At 43.3% G+C, this 25652-nt stretch overlaps 1 protein-coding gene across 6 annotated transcripts in view; it reads right to left on the reverse strand.

Annotated features, from left to right (window-relative positions):
- Positions 1 to 1520: 1520 nt before the first annotated feature.
- LOC110504953 (phospholipid-transporting ATPase IG) overlaps positions 1521 to 25652 on the reverse strand; it is a 72894-nt gene continuing 48762 nt past the window's right edge. Inside the window, exons 12-30 of one of the 6 annotated variants that reach the window (XR_005041142.1) lie at positions 23290 to 23487; positions 22173 to 22343; positions 21503 to 21714; positions 21302 to 21373; positions 21121 to 21194; positions 20926 to 21029; positions 20492 to 20673; positions 18797 to 19063; positions 18373 to 18550; positions 18004 to 18106; positions 17761 to 17906; positions 15653 to 15712; positions 14479 to 14606; positions 14121 to 14322; positions 13932 to 14035; positions 10565 to 10721; positions 3931 to 4486; positions 2443 to 2474; positions 1903 to 2098 (exon numbers count right to left, since the gene is read on the reverse strand). Coding sequence is in view for 5 of the 6 variants with exons in the window: in XM_036969715.1 (XP_036825610.1) it covers positions 3935 to 4042; positions 10565 to 10721; positions 13932 to 14035; positions 14121 to 14322; positions 14479 to 14606; positions 15653 to 15712; positions 17761 to 17906; positions 18004 to 18106; positions 18373 to 18550; positions 18797 to 19063; positions 20492 to 20673; positions 20926 to 21029; positions 21121 to 21194; positions 21302 to 21373; positions 21503 to 21714; positions 22173 to 22343; positions 23290 to 23487 (2466 nt within the window). In the remaining variant the exon portion in view is untranslated. Of the gene's footprint in view, positions 2099 to 2442; positions 2475 to 3930; positions 4487 to 4997; positions 5089 to 10564; positions 10722 to 13931; positions 14036 to 14120; positions 14323 to 14478; positions 14607 to 15652; positions 15713 to 17760; positions 17907 to 18003; positions 18107 to 18372; positions 18551 to 18796; positions 19064 to 20491; positions 20674 to 20925; positions 21030 to 21120; positions 21195 to 21301; positions 21374 to 21502; positions 21715 to 22172; positions 22344 to 23289; positions 23488 to 25652 lie in introns of those variants that run through there. The other 5 variants (XM_036969715.1, XM_036969716.1, XM_036969718.1 and 2 more) reach the window with 5 other exon arrangements.

Raw genomic sequence — 25652 nt, forward strand, 5'->3', positions numbered from 1 at the left:
GCTGTGCCTCTAAACCCTCCCTTAACCCAGTAGGGGGCTGTGCCTCTAAACCCTCCCATTTTGTTTAAGATATTCAGTAACTCGTGTGCAGTGTCGTCTGTATTGAGCGAACATGCTTTCTTTATCCCTGGACTGGAATCATGTAACTTACAGTACCAGTCAAAAGTTTAGACACCTACTCATTCAAGGGTTTTTCTTTATTTCTTACTATTTTCTACTTTCTAGAATAATAGTGAAGCCATCAAAACTATGAAATAACGTAGTAACCAAAAAAAGTTACATCAAAATGAATTTTATATTCTTCAAAGTAGTCACCCTTTGCCATCATGAGGTAGTCACCTGGAATGCATTTCAATTAACAATCTGTGCCTTGTTAAACGTTAATTTATGGAATTTCTTTCCTTTTTAATGTGTTTGAGCCAATCAGTTGTGTCGTGACAAGGTAGGTGTTGGAAACAGAAGATAGCCCTATTTGGTAAAAGACCAAGTCTATATTATGGCAAGAACAGCTCAAATAAGCAAAGAGAAACAGTCCATCATTACTTTAAGACATGAAGGTCAGTCAATCCAGAAAATGTCAAGAACTTTGAAAGTTTCTTCAAGTGCAGTCGCAAAAACCATCAAGAGCAATGTTGAAACTGGCTCTCATTAGGACCACCACAGGAAAGGAAGACCCAGAGTTACCTCTGCTGCAGAGGATAAGTTCATTAGAGTTAACTGCACCTCAGACTGCAGCCCAAATAAATGCTTCAGGGTTCAAGTAAGACACATCTCAACATCAACTGCTCAGAGGAGACTGTGTGAATCAGTCCTTCATGGTTGAATTGCTGCAAAGAAACCACTACTAAAGGACACCAATAAGAAGAGACCTGCTTGGGCCAAGAAACACGAGCCATGGACATTAGACCGCAGAAATTTGTCCTTTGGTCTGATGAGTCCAAATTTGAGATTTTTGGTTCCAACCTAGGTGAATGGATGATCTCCACATGTGTGGTTGCCACCATGAAGCTTGGAAGAGGTGTGATGGTGCTTTGCTGGTGACATTTTCTGTGATTTATTTAGAATTCAAGGCACACTTAACCAGCATGGCTACCACAGAATTATGCAGAGATTCACCATCCCACCTGGTTTGCGTATATTGGGACGATCATTTGTTTTTCAACCTCCAGACTGTGTAAGGGCTATTTGACCAAGGAGAGTGATGGAGTGCTGCATCAGATGACCTGGCCTCCACAATCACTCAACCTCAACCCAATTGGAAAAGCATTCCAGGTGAAGCTGGTTGAGAGAATGCCAAGAGTGTGCAAAGCTGTCATCAAGGCAAAGGGTGGCTACTTTGAAGAATCTCAAATACATCTTGATTCCTTCAACAGTTTTTTGGTTACTACATGATTCCATATGTGTCATTTCATAATTTTGACGTCTTCACAATTATTCTACAACGTAGAAAATAATAAAAAGAAAAGAAAAACCCTTGAATGAGAAGGTGTTCTAAAACTTTTGACTGGTACTGTACATACTATTTGGGCCTGGAACTGTGGAATCTGTTTCAGAAAGTTAAGTAACATTTTTGTTTTAACAAACCTTGACCTAAACACACAAGTAATAGCAAGTGGCATTCATGGAGCCTCCTTCGTTTCATGCAGATGAATCATTCTGGGTCAGTGGAGGTGTGGCTGCATGTTAGAACACAGGAGATCATAGTAGTACTACTGACAAGGTAGCCGTGTGCGCATTCATTTCAATTTTTTAAGAAAGAAAAAGAAACTGCGGAAACTCATGCCTCCTGTCTGAATAGTGCAGTAAAACCGCTGTAAAAACGGCCTGTGCTGCGTGGGCCAGTGGTGCAGTACTCTGCAGACATGCAGAGGGAAACAGGAAGAGGGTGACAGGAGTCCATCCCTGGCTCTTCTAGCATCTTTTCTATTTTCTTTTTGTCAATTTCCATTTTCTTTTTAGATCAGGCAAAAGTGCTGGCAGCCAGCTTGACTGCCATGGGGGCCTGAAAGACACTGGCCGCAGTATAGTTAACCCTCCGTTCTGCCCTTCACTCCTGCCCGATCAGGTGCTTGTAGGACAAGGGCGTGACAGCAGCGATCTGGAGAGGACAAACACACAGAGACAGAAGTCAGTCCACCACCATAGACAGAATCCTGCTCCTGCCAAATGCCAACCACTGGAAGGTGGCAACAAAGAGCAGCACCATGACAGACACCATTAAATGTTGACCCCAAAAATCTGATAGAATTGACCACATACCCCCAAATAAAATTGATTGGACACACCTCCCCTGAAAGCAGATTAACTCAAATCAAATCATAGAATATCTACTGCTCTGATATCATGTGATCATCCCTGATGATTCTAGAAGTGTATGGAACCCAAGAAGACCATGAGGCGATAGCCGAGGATTAAGACATGTGAGATTAACCCTTGTTTTACCTGGATGTTTTTAGGAGGGAGTCCTCTGAAGGCTGGGAAGAATAGAGAAGCAGGTTAAATACAGGTGATGGATGGGAGCGTAAAGCCTGGTGTTAACCCAGACTTGCCAATAAACAGAACCAGGGCTCCCAATTAGCATTTTACATTGGTAGCACTGTTGCACCCAAATTATTTTAAAGTTAGGAGCACCACATAAAATTTAGGAGCACCAGGAAATGTCATTTTAAAATCAATTGAGATAGACTTTATTGGGCCTATATGAATTATATGTACTTTTGAAGCACATTTTGTACCCTAGGAAAGTAATATCTAACACTGTTAAGACATTTGTTTATTATCTCCAGCAAAACCGTAGCGCCGGTAACATGGTCACAACTGTCCAACGGTTCTGGCTACAGACGGGCGGTTCTCTCTGTAGTAATGGTGCAACCACCACGGTCAGGAATCTGGACTCACTTTCTTATCTTATCCCCCCCCCCACAAGAACTGCTCCCCAGCGCCAATGACGTGGACGTCGATTAAGGCAGCCCCCCCGCACCTCTCTGATTCAGAGGTCTTGGGTTGAATGCATTCAGCCGTGCAACTGACTAGGTATCCCCTTTCCCTTAATCATTAAAACAATTATAATCTGGCAGATATGTTTGTAGTCGCACTGGTGCTCCCAAATTAAAACGTCAGGTCACACAGCAAAAATATTTGACCGATACAATTTTATTTTATTTGACACATTCACTCCAGGCAACGATCAGTTCATTTTGATGTAGGAAGAGCAACATACAATCAGGCAAAGGAAAGGTGGTAACAAAATGTAGTACTTGCAAATGGAAAATACAAGACGCCAGTAACAGACAAATAGTACATTGCACATGCAACCAGGAGGGACACCACAACCACCATATAAATGACAACTCCACAAGGGGAGAAATTAAAAAAGGCAGATTACGAGGTCTGCAATATTTCATTAGGAATACAGAGGAAAAAGAAAAACAGACACTCACATTCACACACTGATGAGACAGATTCATCCCCGATCCTCAACGGAGTCCATACTTAGTCAAAAAGGTAACTGGAAATCCTTAAAGACCACATGCAAGGCCACAATGAGCCGGTCGTCTACTGGGAGGCTGAAAAGAGCATCGACTGTCCTGGCTTAGTGGATCATATTGGAAAAGGCTCCCCTTCTGACATCAATTTATACATTCGGACACAGTTAAATGTTTATCCATATCCAATGTACATAATGACGCAGCCATTATGAACAATACACTTTTCAGCCAACCAGTCAGAGCTCAACACACAGGAAGTATGGGTTACAGTAGCCATTAGAGGACTGAACCAACTTCTTAAAAGAAGATGTTGAAGGCACGGGAAGCAGGATTCTGGTTACAGTTAAAGAGCACTGGGTCTCCGCAGATCTAGACAGCTAAAGGGTTTATTTTGGGGGGTATTTGATTGTTTTAACTAAGGGGCAGAGTTGGGGGTCGGTACCTGTTCATAGGATAGTATTGGACTCGTCTGAAAAGGTTTTCATGAGCAGGGGCCTGGCTGAAGACCGGGGAGACTGGGTTTCCCCCACGCCCGACTGAACCACTGGCTTCTTCTGGAAGGGTGAAGCAAGAGACACTAATGGCACCTCGTGCTGACAGACAGACACTTACACACTTGAGACAGAAGTTGGACAATGTAATGTAGTTTAAAACACACACTCTCCTTGGTGAATTCTCTCTCCTCTACCCAGGAGGGTCAATGTTTTAGAAAGCTTGCGTCGTTCTTAATGTCGCATTATTTAAGGTCAACACAAAGCCATCTTAATAGACTAATACACATTATTGGTACAGCTATCCAAATACTTCAAATATCCTTTGGGGCATTTGGGTGACATTAACTAGAAAGTTATGATTAAAAAGACACATTCATAGCAACACACAACCACCCAGAAATGTCTGTAGTGGCCCACTGCGGTTGTGGTGGGGTCCAGGGTTGGCTGGGGTCTGGAGCACGCTGGCATGCAGGTAAATCTCATTTGTTTGCGTGCTGCATTCACCTGGACAGGCATGCAGAGACAGCAGGCACAGTGGCAGCACGGGCAGGAAAGACACACTGACTGATGCACTCAGACATACTGAATTAGACATAGGACCAACGCTGCAGCAACAAACGAAAAACCACAATTGCTGGGGAAGTGAGATGGCTTGGCATTGGGCAACCCAGCATTTACATAAGCATTCTCAAATGATCCTGAAATAACAAAAAATGTACCACCCAGTCTAGACAGTGGTTAGAAAGGTAGCTTCTCTTTAACCTCACCATGACCTGAACAGGGAACCTCTAGAATGGTCAATCAAGGCCAACTGGATGTTAAAGGAAGGAGGAGGGGACGAATCTGACAAGCAGGACAGGACAGATGGGAGGAGAGCGAGGAGGAGAGTGGGTGGGGGAACAAGGAGGAGAGTGGATGGGGGAACAAGGAGGAGAGTGGGTGGGGGAACAAGGAGGAGAGTGGGTGGGGGAACAAGGAGGAGAGAAAAGGAGAGGCAGTAAAGGGAAAGAGAGACCTCAGTCACTCCAGGAGAAGCTGTGAGTACTGGCGGTCTGTGACAGCATGAAGATAGTGGACGTCCCCGACGAAGGAAGCCGTTGCTTGATCTGCAGCAAAGCAGGCAGGACAGAAAGGAAGAAACAGAAGAGGCAATAAGAGGAAGTGAGAGTAGGGGAGAGAGACTGTAGAGAATGTATTACTACAAAGCAGCAGAGTTAGAGAGATAGCATTTAGTTAGGGCAGAGTCTTATATAGGGTGCGGCAAGATAGCCTCAAGGTTAGAGCGTTCGGCCAGTAACCGAAAGGTCGCTGGTTTGAATACCGGAGCCGGTAAGGTGAAACCTCCCTGTGCACTTGAACAAGGCACTTAACCCTAATTGCTCCAGGGGCGCCGTGCAATGGTAACCCTGGCAGTGACCCCACTCCCAGCGGGTGTCTCAAGAGGAGGTGGGATACGCAAGAAACGCACAAGTGTGTAACAGGACAAATGAGCATTCCCCAAATTATTAATACATCCAGATTCATTCGTCGCAATGCTAGATGGTGAAGCGTGATTCATCACTCCAGAGAACGCATGGTGATCTTAAGCTTGTGTGCGGCTGCTAGGCCTCAGAAACCCATTTCTTGAAGCTCCTGACAAACATTTCTTGTTGCTGACGTTGCTTCCAGAGGCAGTTTGGAACTGGGTAGTGAGTGTTGCAACAGAGGACAGATCTAGCAGGGCGGAGGGGTGGCATCCAATGACGGTGCCACATTGAAAGTCACTGATCTCTACAGTAAGGCCATTCTAGTGCCAATGTTTGTCTATGGAGATTGCATGGCTGTGTGCTTGAATGTATACACCTCTCAGCAACGGGTGAGGCTGAATAGCCAAATCGACTAATTTGAAGGGGTGTGCAGATACTTTTGTATGCATGCACGTACAGGTGAAGTCGAACGTTTACATAAACTTAGGTTGGAGTCATTAAAACAAGTTTTTCAACCAATCCACAAATTTCTTGTTAACAAACTATAGTTTTGGCAAGTCGGTTAGGACATCTACTTTGTGCATGACAAGTCATTTTTCCAACAATTGTTTTCAGACATTAACTTATAATTCACTGTATCACAATTCCAGTGGGTCAGAAGTTTACATATACTAAGCTGACTGCGCCTTTAAAAAGCTTGGAAAATTCCAGAAAACTATATCATGGCTTTAGAAGCTTCTGATAGACTAATTGACATAATTTGAGTCAATTGGAGGTGTAACTGTGGATGTATTTCAAGGCCTACCTTCAAACTCAGTGCCTCTTTGGTTGACATCAAGGGAAATCAAAATAAATCAGCCAAGACCACAGAAAAAAAATTGTACAACTCCACAAGTCTGGTTCATCCAAGGGAGCAATTTCCAAATGCCTGAAGGTACCACGTTCATCTGTAAAAACAATAGTACGCAAGTATAAACACCATGGGACCACGCAGCCGTCATACTGCTCAGGAAGGAGATGCATTCAGTCTCCTTGAGATTAACGTACTTTGGTGCGAAAAGTGCAAATCAATCCCAGAACAGCAGCAAAGGACCTTATGAAGATGCTGGAGGAAACTGGAACAAAAGTACCTATATCCACAGTAAAACGAGTCCTATATCAACATAACCTGAAAGGCCGCTCAGAAAGGAAGAAGCCACTGCTCCAAACCGCCATAAAAAAGCCAGACTACAGTTTGCAACTGCACATGGGGACAAACATCATACTTTTTGGAGAAATGTCCTCTGGTCTGATGAAACAAAAATATAACCGTTTGGCCATAATGACCATCGTTATGTTTGGAGGAAAACGGGGGAAGCTTGCAAGCCGAAGAACACCATCCCAACTGTGAAGCACGGGGGTGGCAGCATCATGTTGTGGGGGTGCTTTGCTGCAGGAGGGACTGGTGCACTTCACAAAATAGATGGCATCATGGATGGAAAATGATATGGATATATTGAAGCAACATCAGTCAGGAAGTTAATGCTTGGTCGCAAATGGGTCTTCCAAATGGACAATGACCCCTAAGCATACTTCCAAAGTTGTTGCAAAATGGCTTAAGGACAACAAAATCAAGGTATTGGAGTGGCCATCACAAAGCCCTGACCTCAATCCTATAGAAAAATTGAGGGGAGAACTGAAAAAGCGTGTGCGAGCAAAGAGGCCTACAAACCTGACTCAGTTACACCAGCTCTGTCAGGAGGAATGGGACAAAATTCACCCAACTTATTGTGTGAAGCTTGTGGAAGGCTACCTGAAACGTTTGATACAAGTTAAGCAATTTAAAGGCAATGCTACCAAATACTAATTGAGTGCATGTAAACTTCTGACCTACTGGGAATGTGGTGAAAGAAATAAAAGCTGAAATAAATAAATCGCTCGACTATTATTCTGACATTTCACATTCTTAAAATAAAGTGGTGATCCTAACTGACCTAAGACAGGGAATTTTTACTAGGATTAAAATGTCAGGAATTGTGAAAAACTGAGTTTAAATGTATTTGGCTAAGGTGTATGTAAACTTCCAACTTCAACTCTATGCATTTATACACACTCACCGGCCAGTTAATTAGGTACACCACCCCGTTGAAGAAAATGGTTCGCTCCTACAGACAGTGAGTCATGTGGCCTGCTATATAAAGCAGACAGGCCTCCAGTTACTATTCGATTGAACAAAATGAGTGACCTAAGCAACTTAGAGGGACATGACCTGTGCCAGGCACACCGGATCCAGTATGTCAGAAAGGGCCACCCTCCTGGGCTTTTTACGCACAACAGTGTCTACAGCAGGGTTCTCCAACAGGTAGAGCTACCAGTAGCTCGCAGCTCACCTATGAGTAGCTCGCCAATCAATTCTGAAAGTACATTCATTTTTCACGTGTTCCATCGCAATCTGTCATAAAGTCCTGGCCACTATCAAATCAAAGCCATACTGACATTATCCCACCCCTGATTAGTCACTATTGGTTTAAAAAGCCAAACTTAAACTCCAGCAATATTGCCTGTGTTAGGTGTGCGAGTTTGTCCATCACTCTGTATGTAGCCAGTTAGCGATGCTAATGATAACCGTCTTGTGGGCAGAAAGACTTTCTCCAAAAACCTCAATTAAATGTTAATTGTTAGCAGTTGCCATAGTTGCGCAGTGTCATGACAAGTGTTGCAGCAGTAGGCCTAACAGCAGAAACGTTAGAATGACACATTCCTCTCTTGCTAAATGCGTTATTAAAGGTTTATTACACTCAAATCTAAATGTGTTACTTTTTCTTTTTCAGACCTCAGAAATTGATTTCTGATGTAATTTAAGCATTGACATGGACTCAGAACATCGATTTGTGTTGTTTCTTTGAATAATTGTAATAATGAAAGTAAAAAACAGAAAATAATCCAAAACCAGGAAATAAAACAGAATTCGGGAAAATACAAAATAATTGTATGGTGCCTGTCGTGCCAAATACAGTTTATTAACCATCTTACCAGTTATCTTGACCGAAAACACATTGTACACTAAGGACTCGAGAAAAGTTAGAGAAAAAAAATAGCTTGCAACGTTTCATTTGTTTTAAGTAGCCCTCATCCTATAAAAAGTTGGAGACCCCTGGTCTAGGGTTTACCAAGAAGGGTGGGACAAACAAAAAGCATCCAGTCAGCGGCAGTCCTGTGGGCGAAAACAGCTAATTGTCGAGAGGTCGAAGGAAAATGGCAAGAATCGCGCAAGCTAAAGGGCCAGCTACCGACAGACAAATAACGGTGCAGTACAACAGTGGTGTGCAGTACGGCATCTCGGCGATCCTAGTCCCGAATGGGCTATTGCAGCGACCACACAAGGTTCCACTCCTATCAGCTAAAAACAAGAAGCAGCAGCTCCAATGGGCACATGATCACCAATACTGGACAATTGAGTGGAAAAACATGGCCTGGTCTGACAAATCACGGTTCCTGTAGCGTCATGCTGATCCTAGAGTCTGGATTTGGCGTAAGCAGCATGAGTCCATGGATCCATCCTGCCTGGTGTCAACAGTACAGGTTGGTGGAGGTGGTGTACCGGCGTCCAATCTGCAGCAACTGCGTGACGCCGTCGCATCAGCATGGACCAACATCCCTGTTGAACTTTTCCGACTTGTAGAATCCACACCCCGAAGAACTCAGGCTGTTCTGGAGGTAAGATGGGGGGGGGGGGGGGGGTCCGACCCAGTACTAGATGGGTGTACCTAATAAACAGAAAGTTGGGCCAACGGTTTCTGTCTGAATGTTTCCGAGAGCGCCACTTGCTCCTCCATAGCCGTTGCGAAGTGAACATTGACGTCACAGTACAGACATTATGTTGAATACTAATCAATAAAAACATCTTAAAATCACTGCTCTGTTTTGCTTGTTTACAGAGGGTCATTTCATAGGGGAATTGTCATTGGTCTCTCGCTCGTATTTTTTATGAATGTTTATTATGACTATTTCTGTATTTTGAATTTGGCCCTCTGCAATTTCACCATAAATCACACCATTCCTAATACTTTGAAGGAAAACCAATTTGACTCATGGGGAGTTAACTGAGTGACAGGCAATACCAGGGGATACTGGCCTCAGAAGGGAGACTGGGGCAAATTTGATTATTCCTGTGATCTCCATCCATATCAACAACACAAATCAGACCGCTATGGAGGAGCTCTTTAACCTCTACAGGATCCATGTCCTGACCTCAGGACGGTTGAGCTAACGTAGGCTAATGTGATTAGCATGAGGTTGTAAGAAAAAAAACAAATGATAAATGATATGGGCAGAAAGCTTAAATTCTTGTTAATCTAACTGCACTGTCAATTTTACAGTAGCTATTAGAGTGAAATAATACCATGCTATTGTTTGAGGAGAGTACACAATTATGAACGTGAACATGTATAAATAAACTAAATAGGCACATTTGGGCAGTCTTGATACAACATTTTGAATAGATATGCAATAGTTCATTGGATCAGTCTAAAACGTTGCAAATGCACTGCTGCCATCTAGTGGCCAAAGTCAAAATTGTGCCTGGGCTAGAATAATTCATAATGGCCTCTCTTGCATTTCAAAGATCACAGCAAAACAAAACGTTTTTTTCTTTGTATCATCTTATACTAGATCTAATGGGTTATATTCTCCTAAATGTATTTCACATTTCCACAAACTTCAAAGTGTTCCCTTTCAAATGGTATCAAGAATATGCATATCCTTGCTTCAGGTCTTGAGCTACAGGCAAGTTCGATTGGTGCATGTCATTTTAGGTGAAAATTGAAAAAAAATGGGTGGATCCTTTAAAGTGTTTAGAGCGATGGGCTTCGTCAAGCATGACCAAGTCTTCTTGGAGACACAAATGGATACTTAAGGACAAAATGTTAATTCTAAATTTAAACAAAGATGGTTATGTATAAACAGAAATACAGGGGCGTCTGAACGTCTCCTTATTCCACTGACGCATAAAAGATAAGTCATAGCCCATAGAAATGATGAAAGATACGAATACAGGAAAACTACTATGAAGTGTTTTGAAGAGTTGTTACCCCTTGTAACATTTAAACAATATGGTATCACTGTATGTGGACAGTACCTGTCGTGAGTGGGGCCCACGGGGCTTTCGGAGGACCAGCAGCAGGATCTCAGGCAACAGGCTGAGCAGGATGAGCAGGATGATGATCAGCCAGGCTGACACAGAGCTCAGCATATTAGCAAACACAAAGTAGAGACGCTGCTGCCGAAGGAAAGGCCTGACGGGAGGGAGAGGGTTTATAACATTTACATAGGTCAGTCCAAATTCAGCAGTCACATGGTGCTACATGGCGTGCTGGCTTTTGCTCCAGCCCATCACTAACCTTAAAAAAAAATATTGGCTGAACAAGAGCCATCGGTTCTTTCGACCAATCGATTGGTCTCAATTTCAAAATGTGTATTTTTCCATATACAGTGGGTCAAAAAAGTATTTAGTCAGCCACCAATTGTGCAAGTTCTCCCACTTAAAAAGATGAGGCCTGTAATTTTCATCATAGGTACACTTCAACAATGACAAACAAAATGGGGGAAAAAAAATCCAGAAAATCACATTGTAGGATTTTTAAGGAATTTATTTGCAAATTATGGTGGAAAATAAGTATTTGGTCACCTACAACCAAGCAAGATTTCTGGCTCTCACAGGCCTGTAACAACTTCTTTAAGAGGCTCCTCTGTCCTCCACTCGTGACCTGTATTAATGGCACCTGTTTGAACTTGTTATCAGTATAAAAGACACCTGTCCACAACCTCAAAACAGTCACACTCCAAACTCCACTAAATTACAGGCCTCTCATCTTTTTAAGTGGGAGAACTTGCACAATTGGTGGCTGACTAAATACTTTCCCCCCCCACTGTATAGACACATCCTATGTGTTTTAATCAAATCAACTATATGCACTGAGCTTCTGAAGCTCTAAGTGCACTGATGAAATAATTAAGAAACGACTAGAGGGAGTCTGACCGCATCTGATTTGATTGTGCTGCGCCTGGCTCACCCTCGCTGCGCTGTAACCAAAAAAATAAAGACAGCGAGTGACTGTGTGACTAGCACCCATTGTCTCACTCTCCTCCCTGCTGCAGCGACCACCACAGAACATCAAAAGGTGTTCATGGTGCTGTCTGTGTTGCTGAAGCTGCAACAATTACAACCATTTCTGACTGAAAAGTTGCTATCAAAGTCCTTAATTTGTTTAGGAAAAACATTCCCTATTCGCTTAGCCTCAACCCTTGCTCTTGTTACGTCACACGTATGCACCACATGCACATGACCAATAGGGCCTGACCTACAACATATCATAATCACGTCAATAAATTGGTTAGAAACTCTGAACAATGTAACAGCAAAAAAAGTGACAAATTCGAAACAGGGGGAATGTTTACTGGTTGCTCAGGAGGTAAAGGGGAAGTCAGATTAGTAGAATAAATTTGTCTACAAAATACTGAAGATCAAGAAAAACAAGGTAAGGAGCAAATGCTGCATGCATATTATGTGTGCCAAACAGATGGTGCTACATTACAATAACTTTTTCTGATAGTTTGGAACAATGTAAACACAACAAATTATAAACGAGTCGGTTGTAAAACAAATTCATAAAGCCTTTATTACAGCAAAGACTAGAAACAGATGCCTATTTATTGTTTATGTTGATTATGCATTTTAAAACTAAAATGCTTGAGTGCATTTCAAATCATGAATGACTGGAATGCTGTGATGACAAGAACAAATAAACGATTGATACAGTAGCCTATATACAGTGCATTCGGAAAGTATTCAGACCCCTTGACTTTCTCCACATTGTTAGGTTACAGCCTTATTCTAAAATTGATTAAATCATTTTTCCCCCTCATCAATCTACACACAATAACCCATAATGATGAAGCAAAACCGTGTTTAGAAATGTTTACTAATATATATAAGATTAATAAATATACATTTATATTTATTTCTATGAAATCACATTAACTTAAGTATCCAGACCCTTTACTCAGTACTTTGTTGAAACACCTTTGGCAGCGATTACAGCCTCGAGTCTTCTTGGGTTCTACGGGCTCTGGCTGGGCCATTCAAGAACATTGAGACTTGTCCCGAAGCCACTCCTGCGTTGTCTTGGCTGTGTGCTTAGGGTCTTTCTCCTGTTGGAAGGTGAACCTTCGCACCAGTCTGAGGACACAATCCGATCTCGGAGCTCTACGGACACTTCCTTAAACCTCGTGACTTGGTTTTTGCTCTGACATGCACTGTCAACTGTGGGACCTTATATAGACAGGTGTGGGCCTTTCCAAATCATGTCTAATCAATTGAATTTACCACAGGTGGACTCCAATCAAGTTGTAGAAACATCTCAAGGATGATCAATAGAAACAGGAAGTAGCTGAGCTCAATTTCGCATCTTAGAGCAAAGGGTCTAAATACTTATGTAAATAAGGCATCTTTTTTTTGTGCAAATCTCTCTAAAAACGTGTTTTTGCTTTGTCATTATGGGGTATTGTGTGTAGATTGCTGAGGAAATATACTTTTAAAAAGTCAAATATGGAAAAGGTCAAGGGGTCTGAAAACTTTCCAAAGGCACTAAGTATTGAAATATAGGCCTAAGTAAGTTACGGTATTGACTAAACAGGATGCACTCTTAGGCCTACAGCTGGGTGGTGTTTACGCAAGGCTACTATACTAAGACTACTAATGACAATGACATTACTTAATATAACAATGATAATAACAACGACAAGATCAAGGATAAAGGAAGGTCATTATTATTTTCAATATACAAATTCAGACAATTTGGAACAGTTAAACACACAGCTGTCATCGAGGCAAAGGGTGGCCATTTGAAGAACCTCAACGATAAAATATATATTTAGGATTTTTTTAACACTTTTTTGGTTACTATATCATTCCACGTGTGTTATTTCATAGTTTATGTCCTCACTATTATTCTACAATGTAGAAAATAGTAAAAATAAAGCAAAATGAGTATGTGTTCTAAAACTTTTAACCGGTAGTGTATGTGGGTGATGTATAAAGCCAGGCACATTTGAACAGTTAGGCTATTGATTATAGACCTAATTAAGTTGTGGTTTCTGCTCTCCTCACTTTTCTTAGACAATTAAGGTGAATGCTGTTTCCTCATCTCCTAACTCCACTGCTGCTTCCGCCACATTGTTCTCAACACCAACATCTGTGTTACACCAGTTTTTAAATATAACCACATACAATTTCAGTAGCACGTCTTAGAATGGACTGTGCCATCCCCGCAATGGATCAGTCCACTCAGCGCGAATCAGACAGCTGTCTTGTACACCAAGATTTTCATTTTTATTTTTTGCGTCCGCTCGACTAAAGAAATCTCAGACGACCAACAGCCTATCGACCAGTCGACTAAATGGGGTCAGCCCTAATTGAAGTACGCACCAGAAAATCCAGTACTCACCATATGATCCCACCCCAGAAGAAGCTGAAGAACATGTAGAAGGCCAGCGAGCCCCAGATGACAAAGTGATTGATCCACGTCCAATGGCGAGTGTCCATAGCCAGCTAGAACCACAAAGAGAAGACAAGTGTTATCATTGGTCTAAAAATATACTTCAAATAACACAATTGAGTTATAACGTGCTTTTACCTTCAGCGTCACAGTGAAAACGAGGACAGTAAAAACAATCGTTCCGTACGACCAATTCCCAAACACCTGGCCATTATCCTGCAGGGCGGGGTTACTAAAGAGAAAGCGGACCCCGAAGAAGAATAAGAGGCCCTGGTAGACCCCCAGTAGTGTCCAGTACAGGAAGGGCCCCCAACCCAACATGGCATTCTTTGCTACGTCCCTAAGGAGAGAGGGAGAAAAGAGGGCAGGAAGGGAGGATGGGGAGACCGTAAGAATACAAAGACTTTGAAACCACATACCTGGCTAGTCCTAATCACACGAGAAGCCTGTGCATTCTCTACGTAGGTGCAGAATGAAGTTTAGTTCCCGGTCCTACCTGTAGAGGGCGGCGTTGTCCATCAGGACCTCCATACAGATGTGCTGCTCCAAGAGGCTGTTGGCCAGGATAGGCATGGAGGTGAAACAGATGTTGTACATCGTCAGATAGGCTGCGTCGTAGAGAGGCTGGGGAGCACGGGAGGGAGGGGGAAGGGAGTGGAGGGATTGGGAACCAAGGGGTTAATTACACGGAGAGGAGAGACGCACACACACACACTAGCTACACAGCAAGAGGGCTCTATAGCCTCAAGCCCGTTGCCGTGTGGCCACATGCAACAACCCATCCTTTGATATATATATATATATACACACACACAGATGGACCTGAGAGAGCAGGTCTGAGATGAGGGACATATTTTTCCACAGAGCTACTGAGAGACTATTTATATATCAGAATTTAGCTGTGTATACTCAGATGTGAAAATATGGATCACCTCCTGCTAGAGTTAAACATGTGCCAAATTAATAAATCATTTGGCACATTGGCCAATACGGCCAAGAACTACTTGGTGTATCCAAGGCAATGTACTAGGCACACTGTATATAATGTGAATTTCATATGTATATACTAATTTAGTCAATGCGCGTCTTAACATTTAAACATTTCTTAATTCCATTCTTTTACTTTTAGATGTGTGTATTATTGTGAATTGTTAGATACTACTGCACTGTTGGAGCTCGGAAAACTAGCATTTCGCTACACCTGTAATAAGATCTGCTAAATATGTGTATGTGACCAATACTATATGTCATATATGTCATATATATATTATATATGTCATATATATATTATATATATAATATATATATAATATATATGTCATATATATATAATATATATATAATATATATGTCATATATATATTATATATATATATATATATATATATATATATATATATATATATATATATATATATATATATATATATATATATATATATATATATATATATATATATATATATATATATATATATATATATATATATATCATACTGCAGCCACTCCAGGAGATCGAGGAGAGGGGGTCATTCCAACCAGAGGGGAAGAGTATGGGCGTAGACTGGAGAAGGTGCTGCGGTTCAATGGGATACTCTGCCGTTTCATGTTTAGAGCATCTTTGAACTTCAGAGAGGGGGAGCCCCAGCAGGGCCCAGACCAATACTCACTTGCTGGGAGTATCCACAGAAAAACTGGTACAAGAACTGAGGTAAGATGAAGCAGAGGTTCTGTAAACAAGAGTGTGGGAGAAAGAGCCCGAGGTTAGGCAATGGACATCAAAAGGCAACGGACATCAATGGAGGCTGCTGAATGGAGGACGGCTCATAAGTGGCTGGAATGGAGTGTAACGGAGCGGATGGAATGATATCAAACACATGAAAACCGTGTGTTTGATACCATTCCCTTGACCCCATTCTGGTCATTTTTGTGAGCCGTCCTCTCCTCGGCAGCCTCCACTGACAGATATGACCTTTGGTGAAGAGCTTTGGTGTCCGGGTGTCAGCTAAATCACATGAGCTTGATCACAGTCCTTTATCGGCATCAGAAGACTTGGCTGTGTACAGTTGTAGTCGGAAATTTACATACACATAGGTTGGAGTCATTAAAACTCGTTTTTCAACCACTCCACAATTTTCTTGTTAACAAACTAAAGTTCTGGCAAGTCGGTTAGGACATCTACTTTGTGCCTGACACAAGTTAGTTTTCCAACAATTGTTTATAGACAGATTATTTCACTGTATCACAATTCCAGTGGGTCAGAAGTTTACATATACTAAGCTGACTGCGCCTTTAAAAAGCTTGGAAAATTCCAGAAAATGATATCGTAGATATCAAGCTTCTGATAGACTAATTGACATAATTTGAGTCAATTGGAGGTGTACCTGTGGATGTATTTCAAGGCCTACCTTCAAACTCTGTGCCTCTTTGCTTGACATCATGGGAAAATCAGAAGAAATCAGCCAAGACCTCAGGAAAAACATTGCAGACCTCCACAAGTCTGGTTCATCCTTGGGAGCAATTACCAAACACCTAAAGGTACCACGTTCATCTGTACAAACAATAGTACGCAAGTATAAACACCATGGGACCACGCAGCCGTGACAACGCTCAGGAAGGAGACACGTTCTGTCTCCTAGAGATGAAAAGTGCAAATCAATACCAGAACAGAAAAGGACCTTGAAGGTGCTGGAGAAAACAGGTACAAAAGTATCTATATCCACAGTAAAACGAGTCCTATATCGACATAACCTGAAAGGCCGCTCAGCAAGGAAGAAGCCATTGCTCCAAAACCTCCATAAAAAAGCCAGACTACAGTTTGCAACTGCACATGGGGACAAAGATTGTACTTTTTGTAGATATGTCATCTGGTCTGATGAAACAAAAATATAACTGTTTGGCCATAATGACCATTGTTATGTTTGGAGGAAAAAAGGGAAGGTTTGCAAGCCCAAGAACACCATCCCAACTGTGACGCACGGGGGTGGCAGCATCATGTTGTGGGGGTGCTTTGCTACAGGAGGGACTGGTGCACTTCACAAAATAGATGGAATCATGAGGATGGAAAATGATGTGGATATATTGAAGCAACATCTCAAGACATCTGTCAGGAAGTTAAAGCTTGGTCGCAAATGGGTATTCCAAATGGACAATGACCCCAAGCATACTTCCAAAGTTGTGGCAAAGTGGCTTAAGGACAACAAAGTCAAGGTATTGGAGTGACCATCACAAAGCCCTGACCTCAATTCTATAGAAAATGTGAGGGCAGAACTGAAAAAGTGCGTGTGCGAGCAAGGAGGCCTACAAACCTGACTCAGTTACACCAGCTCTGTCAGGAAGAGTGGGCCAAAATTCACCCAACTTATTGTGGGAAGCTTGTGGAAGGCTACCTGAAACATTTGACCCAAGTTAAACAATTTAAAAGGCAATGTTACCAAATACTAATTGAGTGTATGTAAACTTCTGACCCACTGGGAATGCGATGAAAGAAATAAAAGCTGAAATAAATCGCTCTACTATTATTCTGACATTTCACATTCTTTAAATAAAGTGGTGATCCTATCTGATCTAAGACAGGGAATTTATACTAGGATTCAATGTCAGGAATTGTGAAAAACGGAGTTAAATGTATTGTACACCTCACTCCCGCATATCTACTGCTCTTCGGTTGGCAGAAACACAGGCTTCCGTGTTACAGCTCCAAACCATGACCTCATCATGATCCTCAGTAACCAGCACAGTACTGTTATGGCGCTCAAATATCTGTGCTGCCCCCTACCTTGTAGAAGAAGTATTGCACCAGGTGGGCAATACGAACGTAGTAGAGGTGCCCGTGTCCCAGTAACAGTTTCTTCAGGTGCTTGAGCTTAGGGATGGCATAGTCACTGTTCCTCACTGCCTGGCGACCCTCCCTACCCTTTATACCTGCGACAGGGAGGACGAGGGAAAATATTAATGTAATGTTACATAGAAAAGGCACTGCCTAATGCCTTTGGTGGTCTACCGAGGTCCCGAGTCTTACCGATGCCAACGTGTGCCTCCAGGATCATACTGACATCGTTGGCCCCATCTCCGATGGAGAGGGTGATGGGGCTGCCTTTACAGTTCTTCACCATCTTTACTATCTATAGGAGAGAGAGCGGAAAAGGAATGACAGAGTTTGAATTAAATCCCAATTGGGTTCTGCATTCAAAACTAAAATGCACAGATCACAGATGCAGACATTTGTCATATTATTACCAGGTGTAATGTGTTGAATTACAGAGTGGTTTTTGAGGACATGATAACTTTGTGTGATCCCTTAACTGTCACACTGGTTCGCCTTCAACTACAATAGCCATATGCAGTTAATCTACTTGATCTAACAGCAAGCGCCTATGACGTCACTCACCTGGGCCTTCTGTAGGGGAGCCATGCGACAGCACAGCACAGTGGTACAGTTCTGACAGATCTGGAGGAAGAGACTCTTGTAGCAGCTGGAGTTGGATTCCGGAGAGGAGTTAAGCACCAAGGACAGAGTGGCTCCGTCTATGATGAAGCCGTAGTCCTGGTTCGCTGAAGACCAGCTCCTGGGAGGGACAGAGAATGCAGAGACGGGTTTAGATTTGACCCAAGAACACAAACTAGAGCAAAACCAGACCGCAAATCCAGTCCAGGTACACAGCTGTGTTCACGTCATCAATTAGAATTCTGGGAGAGGAGTAGGTCTGACCTTCGCATTCAAAACATAATTTACTACCAATTGTTATCAATTGACAACTAGCAGGAGTGGCAACAAACTCCTTTCAACCTCCAACCCTGGACTCAGTACTGACCTGGTGACCCCAGCCTTGATCGGTGGGGCGTCCTGTACTGCCCTCTTGTGGTAGTCTAGCAGCAGCTCGTGCAGGCGCTCCTCTCTCTTCCTCCCCAGGTCCACCAGGGTTCGCACCGTCAGCTCCAGCAGCTCTGTGCTCCTCTGGAACAGCCGGCAGGCATAGCACGTGGACTTGGCCGTCTCCATCTTGTCCCCCGTCAGCACCCACACCTTCATGCCTGCTCCCTGCAGGGCCTCCATGGTCTCGGCTGCCTCCTCCTGCAACCTGGCGTAAGAGGGAGGAGGAGAAAAGTGGGGAGTGATGAGGGTTGTGTATCAGAGAATGACTGATGGGACGAGAGGGATGAGGAAGTAAGACAAACAGTGTGTGTGTGACAGTCGATGAAGCAGTAACTGAAGCGGTGGATCAGAGACAGTGAGGAGACAGGATGTTCTGGTGCTCACCACTCTTCGAGGCTTTCATTTACAATATTAACAGGTGCAGGACTAATTGGGCAATAAACGTTGTACAGAAAACAGGACGTTGACAAAGACTTGAATAAATCAAACCCACAAATGCTGATGCTCCAGATACTCAACTAGTCTAAAGGAGGACAGTTTTATTGCTTCTTTAAATCAGGACAACAGTTTTCAGCTGTGTTAACATTATTTCAAAAGTGTTTTCTAATGATCAATTAGCCTTTTAAAATGATAAACCTGGATTAGCTAACACAACGTGCTATTGGAACACAGGAGTGATGGTTGCTGATAATGGGCCTCTGTACGCCTATGTAGAAATTCCATTAAAAATCAACTGTTTTCAGCTACAATAGTCATTTACAACATTAACAATGTCTACACTTTATTTCTGATCAATTCGGTGTAATTTTTAAATGGACAAAAAAAAGTGCTTTTCTTTCAAAAACAAGGACATTCTAAGTGACCCCAAACTTTTGAACAGTACTGTTTATCCCAAACAGTTTTACATAAACACACACACTTCAATAACTTGTGCCATAACTTCTACTGTAAGTCACAATGCACATTCATGAAATAATTCACCCCTGCGATCATTAATGACTTTGGTTATTCCCGTCATCCAATGAATTCCTCGATGACATGTAGACTAATTTGCCTCCTGCGTAATGCACACAGGCACTTCAACAAGGAAACAGCGCGGCACTTCAGACAGAGCTAGGGTACATGATATGATTATACTCTACCAATACTTTGATCGTTGTCTAATAATATATTTCACATTGCTAGAGCATGTACTTTTAGAAGGGCAGCTTTATACACGGTAGAAACGTTGGTAGCAAGTTACTAAAACAATGTAACTGGCGTGCACAACAAAACACTCAACTTGTGTCAAAACGGAATGTGCTACTCAATCCTACATTCTCTTTGGTTTCAGGACTCTTGACTTTACATTGAAGAAATACAATTGAGAGTCTTTCTTCAACCAATCATTTGTTTCAGTGTCATGCGCTCCATGACAGTCGGGTGGGCGCATGCGCCTGTATGACAGCTCATATTGTAGAGCTGTCACACGCAGGGTTTTACCTCAACACATTATGGCTTCACTTCTAAATTGGCCTCCTATTCAGTCCACTACTTTAGACCAGAGCCCTTGGGGTTAGTGCACTATATGAGTAATAGGGTGCCATTTGGGACGCAGGAATGAGTTAACCCTGACGTGACCGTGTCCGCCTACCTGTCCTCCACGGCGGTAGCGCCGATCAGGCTCATCCCGGTCTCCACCTGGTTGTACACAGCCATGAGTTTCTCCTCTCGGTCCTGCAGGGCCAGCTTGGCTTCCCTCAGCCCCGTGTCTGCCTGGTCATACTCCTCCCTGCTCAGCAGCTTGTAGGCCACACACAGCGTCCGGTAGCCCTCCTGACGCGTAGCACAAATACACATAGTACGTTAACACACACACACACACTCGCCGTTGATAATGTGGTTTCTGAACGTGAGAACAATACATTTTCAATGTGCCTATTGCAAATAAACAGGAACATGAACCTTATATGAACACAAAACGGCAGCCTCCCTGGGTACTGTGAGACATAAGCGCGCGGACATACACAGACTATTAACATTGTATGAACACAAGTTAGTGAAACAGATGGGGTGGCTGTGACCCACCGTAGCGTTGCGTTCCACGTGCATGCGTATCCTGTCCACCTCCTCCTGCCTGACACGGGGGAAGATAGAGGAGTCGGCCCCCTTACAGAACAGCATGGTGTCCCCTGAGCAACCAACACAGCCAGGCAGGTTAGGGGCAGGAGTCAACACAGGGCAGAGACAAGGCAGCAACGTGGGAGGTAATTGCAGCCTTACCTGATTTGGTTCGGACTATCACACTCATACGCCTTCGCACCGGGTCAAAGTTCAACACGTGAAGCAGTTCGTACCTACAAGTTCAGAGGCCAATGTGAAGCCAACAAATGAGAACTTTCTATATGACAAAAAAAGACAAGTAAAACTCACGTATTTAACAACTTGTCATACGATGACTTACGTTTCAACATCGTTGTTTCTGTTCATCACTCTCATGTTCTTGCTCTCCATACCAAGGAATTTGAAACCGTACCTGTAGATGGCGACAAAGTGAGACGCTCTGATTCAACAAACCAAGTCCCCTTATAAAAGTTGATTGCCTCATTTGATCGATTGACTAATTAATAAAAGTTGATTTGATTGCTCAGGCCCTGCCCCTTACTTCATGGCTCCCTTGACCAGTGCCACCTCGTCGGGTGAGGAGGCAATGAAGCCCCCGAGGTCCGCAGGCCCGACCGTCTCTCCATCCAGCCCCATGACACCGTCCACCTGGTCCTCTACACCGTCTGCTACTCCATCCCCCTGACCCGTAGCCTCCTTCACCTGCACCGTGTGGCACAGACACAGAGCACGCAGGAACAGCTCCTCCTTCTCCTGAAAAACACAGACATACTTACCAGGGGTGTATTCATTAAGAACCAATTGCAAACAGGCTGAAACAGGGATGGACCTCCCTTAACTTTTTGCCGTTGCAAAACGTTTTTCAATGAATATAATAAATGAATACACCACTGGTATTTACTTTGATATGACCTAGTAACATCTAACACTACCTAACAACATCCATCTCTATGGGATTCAATAACACTGGCAGCAGACAACAGACAGTACAAACTGCCGGACCCATTAAATCACACTGGTTCTGGAACAGGTCGGGTAGCACTCACAACGTGTTATCAGCCCAGAGTACACACGTGTGGCGCTTGTTATGTCAACACAGCGTGATCTCCGTGGTTCCACGAGCACTCTGGGCCATCTGATACCCATATATGTTGGCCTGCCTGACTGGAATAACTGAGGGTGCAGACAACCAGTTCGTGACAGTCACCCACCCTGCCAGCCTTCTGCTGCAGAATGTTCACGGGTCCATCTGTGACACAGAAGCCGTCCAGCTCGGTGCCTGAGTCGGCGTACTTGTACTGGAAGCCGTCGATGCAGCACTCGATGAACTCCATGTTGTTCTGGGTCAGCGTGCCCGTCTTGTCCGTGAACACGTACTCCACCTAGGGGAGACAAGGTGAAACTGCAGGGTCAGACTAATACCTGTCTCACACTACTGAGCCGAGCCATGACGGAGAGTCATCTACCGTAGTGGCTGGAACCATGCTGGAATAGAAGACATCTTAGCCAGCACGGTTCTGGCCCTGTAGTGAGAATCAAGCATGAGACTCTCTTCCAGGGTCGTAAAAAAACAAACACTTGCTGCAATTAATGGCTGCGAACAATAACAATGGGCAATTAATCCCTGACAGTTACACCGCGTAAATCTAGTTTAACCAATCACCACCTTTAATTGAAGTAATCATCTGGCAAGCCGAACGTGACTGATCTACGACGCCACTGTTTGGCGGTTCAGTAAAAAGACGTCGGGAAGGCAGTCAGTCAAGTCCTATCAGGCACAGTTAGACCATTTCATATTGTGGAATTTGAGGTGTTGCTAATTTGGGTTTAGGGTCATCTCACGCCACCAAAGACAGAGGCTAAGAGCAAAGAAGCCCTGGACCACTATAGCAGCGTTTACACAGGCAACAATTCTGATCTTTTGCCCAATTATTGGCAAGAAAATTAAATCAGATTGGTTAAAAGACCAGATTTCCCCCCCCCCCTGACTAATTGGTATTTTAATCAATCTGATTATATTTTCTTGACAATAATTGGGCAAAAGATCAGAATTGTGCTGCCTGTGTAAACGTAGCCCATCAACACCTACGGCCTTGTTTGTACCTCTTCCCCTTGAGGTAATCACTGATCTAACATGACTGGGTAACTGATACATTACAGTACATTACATAGGATGCCTTTTCAAAGTATTCATACAGGGTGGATATCTGGCCAAATGTATGTAACACTTCAGTGGGAGTCTGGCATGTAAACTAGGGTAACCATGACCAAAGACCGCTCCTTCGGGGAAGTGGTTATGGTCTTATCAACACATGCTTAACCCCTGACCTGTCCCAGCTCCTCATTGAGGTCGGATGTGTTGACCAGAGCCCCTTCCTGGATCTCGGGGTCAAAGAAGTCCTTGTCCCAGGAGATGAAGAAGGAGCCCAGGAACTTCTGCATCTCCACCGTCACGTACATGGACACGGGGATGATGAAGTTGAACAGAACCATGAACGACAGGAAGTCAGTAAACATCTTCAGGTACTGGGGGGAGAGAGGAGGGAACACATGGAACCTCGGGTTAAAACACTTCCACAGACCTTTGAGAAAAAAAACAGGCTCACACTGTTAATGCTGTGCTGAATGCCATTGGTGTATTATGACTCTTGGTCAATGAACTAGGCTCATAAGGTGTTAGGTTTAAAACAATTGTTATTTGTCACATGCGCCAAATACAACAGTTGTAGACTTCACCGTGAAATGCTTGCTAACAAGCCCTTAACCAACAACACAGTTCAATAACTAGAGTTAAGAAAATATTTAAATAAACAAAGTAAAAAATAAAATAAAAAGTAACGCAAAATAACAATAACGAGCATACAGTGGGGCAAGAAAGTATTTAGTCAGCCACCAATTGTGCAAGTTCTCATACTTAAAAAGATGAGGCCTGTAATTTTCATCATAAGTACACTTCAACTATGACAGACAAAATGAGAAAAAAAATCCAGAAAATCACATTGTAGGATTTTTAATGAATTTATTTGCAAATTATGGTGGAAAATAAGTATTGTCAATAACAAAAGTTTCTCAATACTTTGTTATATACCCTTTGTTGGCAATGACAGAGGTCAAACGTTTTCTGTAAGTCTTCACAAGGTTTTCACACACTGTTGCTGGTATTTTGGCCCATTCCTCCATGCAGATCTCCTCTAGAGCAGTGATGTTTTGGGGCTGTTCCTGGTCCCTTTGCAGAAAAACAGCCCCAAAGCATGATGTTTCCACCCCCATGCTTCACAGTAGGTATGGTGTTCTTTGGATGCAACTCAGCATTCTTTGTCCTCCAAACACGACGAGTTGAGTTTTTACCAAAAAGTTATATTTTGGTTTCATCTGACCATATGACATTCTCCCAATCTTCTTCTGGATCATCCAAATGCTCTCTAGCAAACTTCAGATGGGCCTGGACATGTACTGGCTTAAGCAGGGGGACACGTCTGGCACTGCAGGATTTGAGTCCCTGGCGGCGTAGTGTGTTACTGATGGTAGGCTTTGTTACTTTGGTCCCAGCTCTCTGCAGGTCATTCACTAGGTCCCCCCGTGTGGTTCTGGGATTTTTGCTCACCGTTCTTGTGATCATTTTGACCCCACGGGGTGAGATCTTGCGTGGAGCCCTGTTCAAACAGGTGCCATTAATACAGGTAACGAGTGGAGGACAGAGGAGCCTCTTAAAGAAGAAGTTACAGGTCTGTGAGAGCAAGAAATCTTGCTTGTTTGTAGGTGACCAAATACTTATTTTCCACCATAATTTGCAAATAAATGTATTAAAAATCCTACAATGTGATTTTCTGGATTTTTTTTCTCATTTTGTCTGTCATAGTTGAAGTGTACCTATGATGAAAATTACAGGCCTCTCATCTTTTTAAGTGGGAGAACTTGCACAATTGGTGGCTGACTAAATACTTTTTTGCCCCACTGTATATACAGGGGGTACCGCTACCGAGTCAATGTGCGGGGTACAGTTAAGGTAAAGTGACTGCATAGATAATAAACAGCAAGTAGCAGCAGTGTAAAAACAAAGGGGAGGGGGGGTCAATATAAATTGTCTGGGGGGCCATCTGATTCATTGTTCAGCAGTCTTATGGCTTGGGGGTAGAAGCTGTTAAGGAGCCTTTTGGACCGAGACTTGGCACTCCAGTACCGCTTGCCGTGCGGTAGCAGGGAGAACAGTCTATGACTTGGGTGACTGGAGTCTGACAATTCTTTGGGTCTTCCTCTGACACCTCTTAGTGTTGAGGTCCTGGATGGCAGGGAGCTTGGTCCCAGTGATGTACTGGGCTGTTCGCACTACCTTCTGAAGCGCCTTACGATCGATCATATGCCCAGCAGTTGCCATACCAGGCGTTGATGCAACCGGTCAGGAAGCTCTCGATGGTGCAGCTGTAGAACCTTTTGAGGATCTGAGGACCCATGCCAAATCTTTTCCGTCTCCTGAAGGGGAAAAGGTGCTGTCGTGCCCCCTGCACGACTGTCTTGGTGTGTTTGGACCATGACAGTTTGCTGGTGATGTGGACGCCAAGGAACTTGAAACTCTCGACCTGCATCACTGCAGCCCCGTCGATGTTAATGGGGGCCTGTTTGGCTCTCCTTTTCCTGTAGTCCACAATCAGCTCCTTTGTCTTGCTCACATTGAGGTAGAGGTTGTTGTCCAG

This window comes from Oncorhynchus mykiss, chromosome 31 (assembly GCF_013265735.2).
Source record: "Oncorhynchus mykiss isolate Arlee chromosome 31, USDA_OmykA_1.1, whole genome shotgun sequence".
Classification (NCBI taxonomy): Eukaryota; Metazoa; Chordata; class Actinopteri; order Salmoniformes; family Salmonidae; genus Oncorhynchus; species Oncorhynchus mykiss.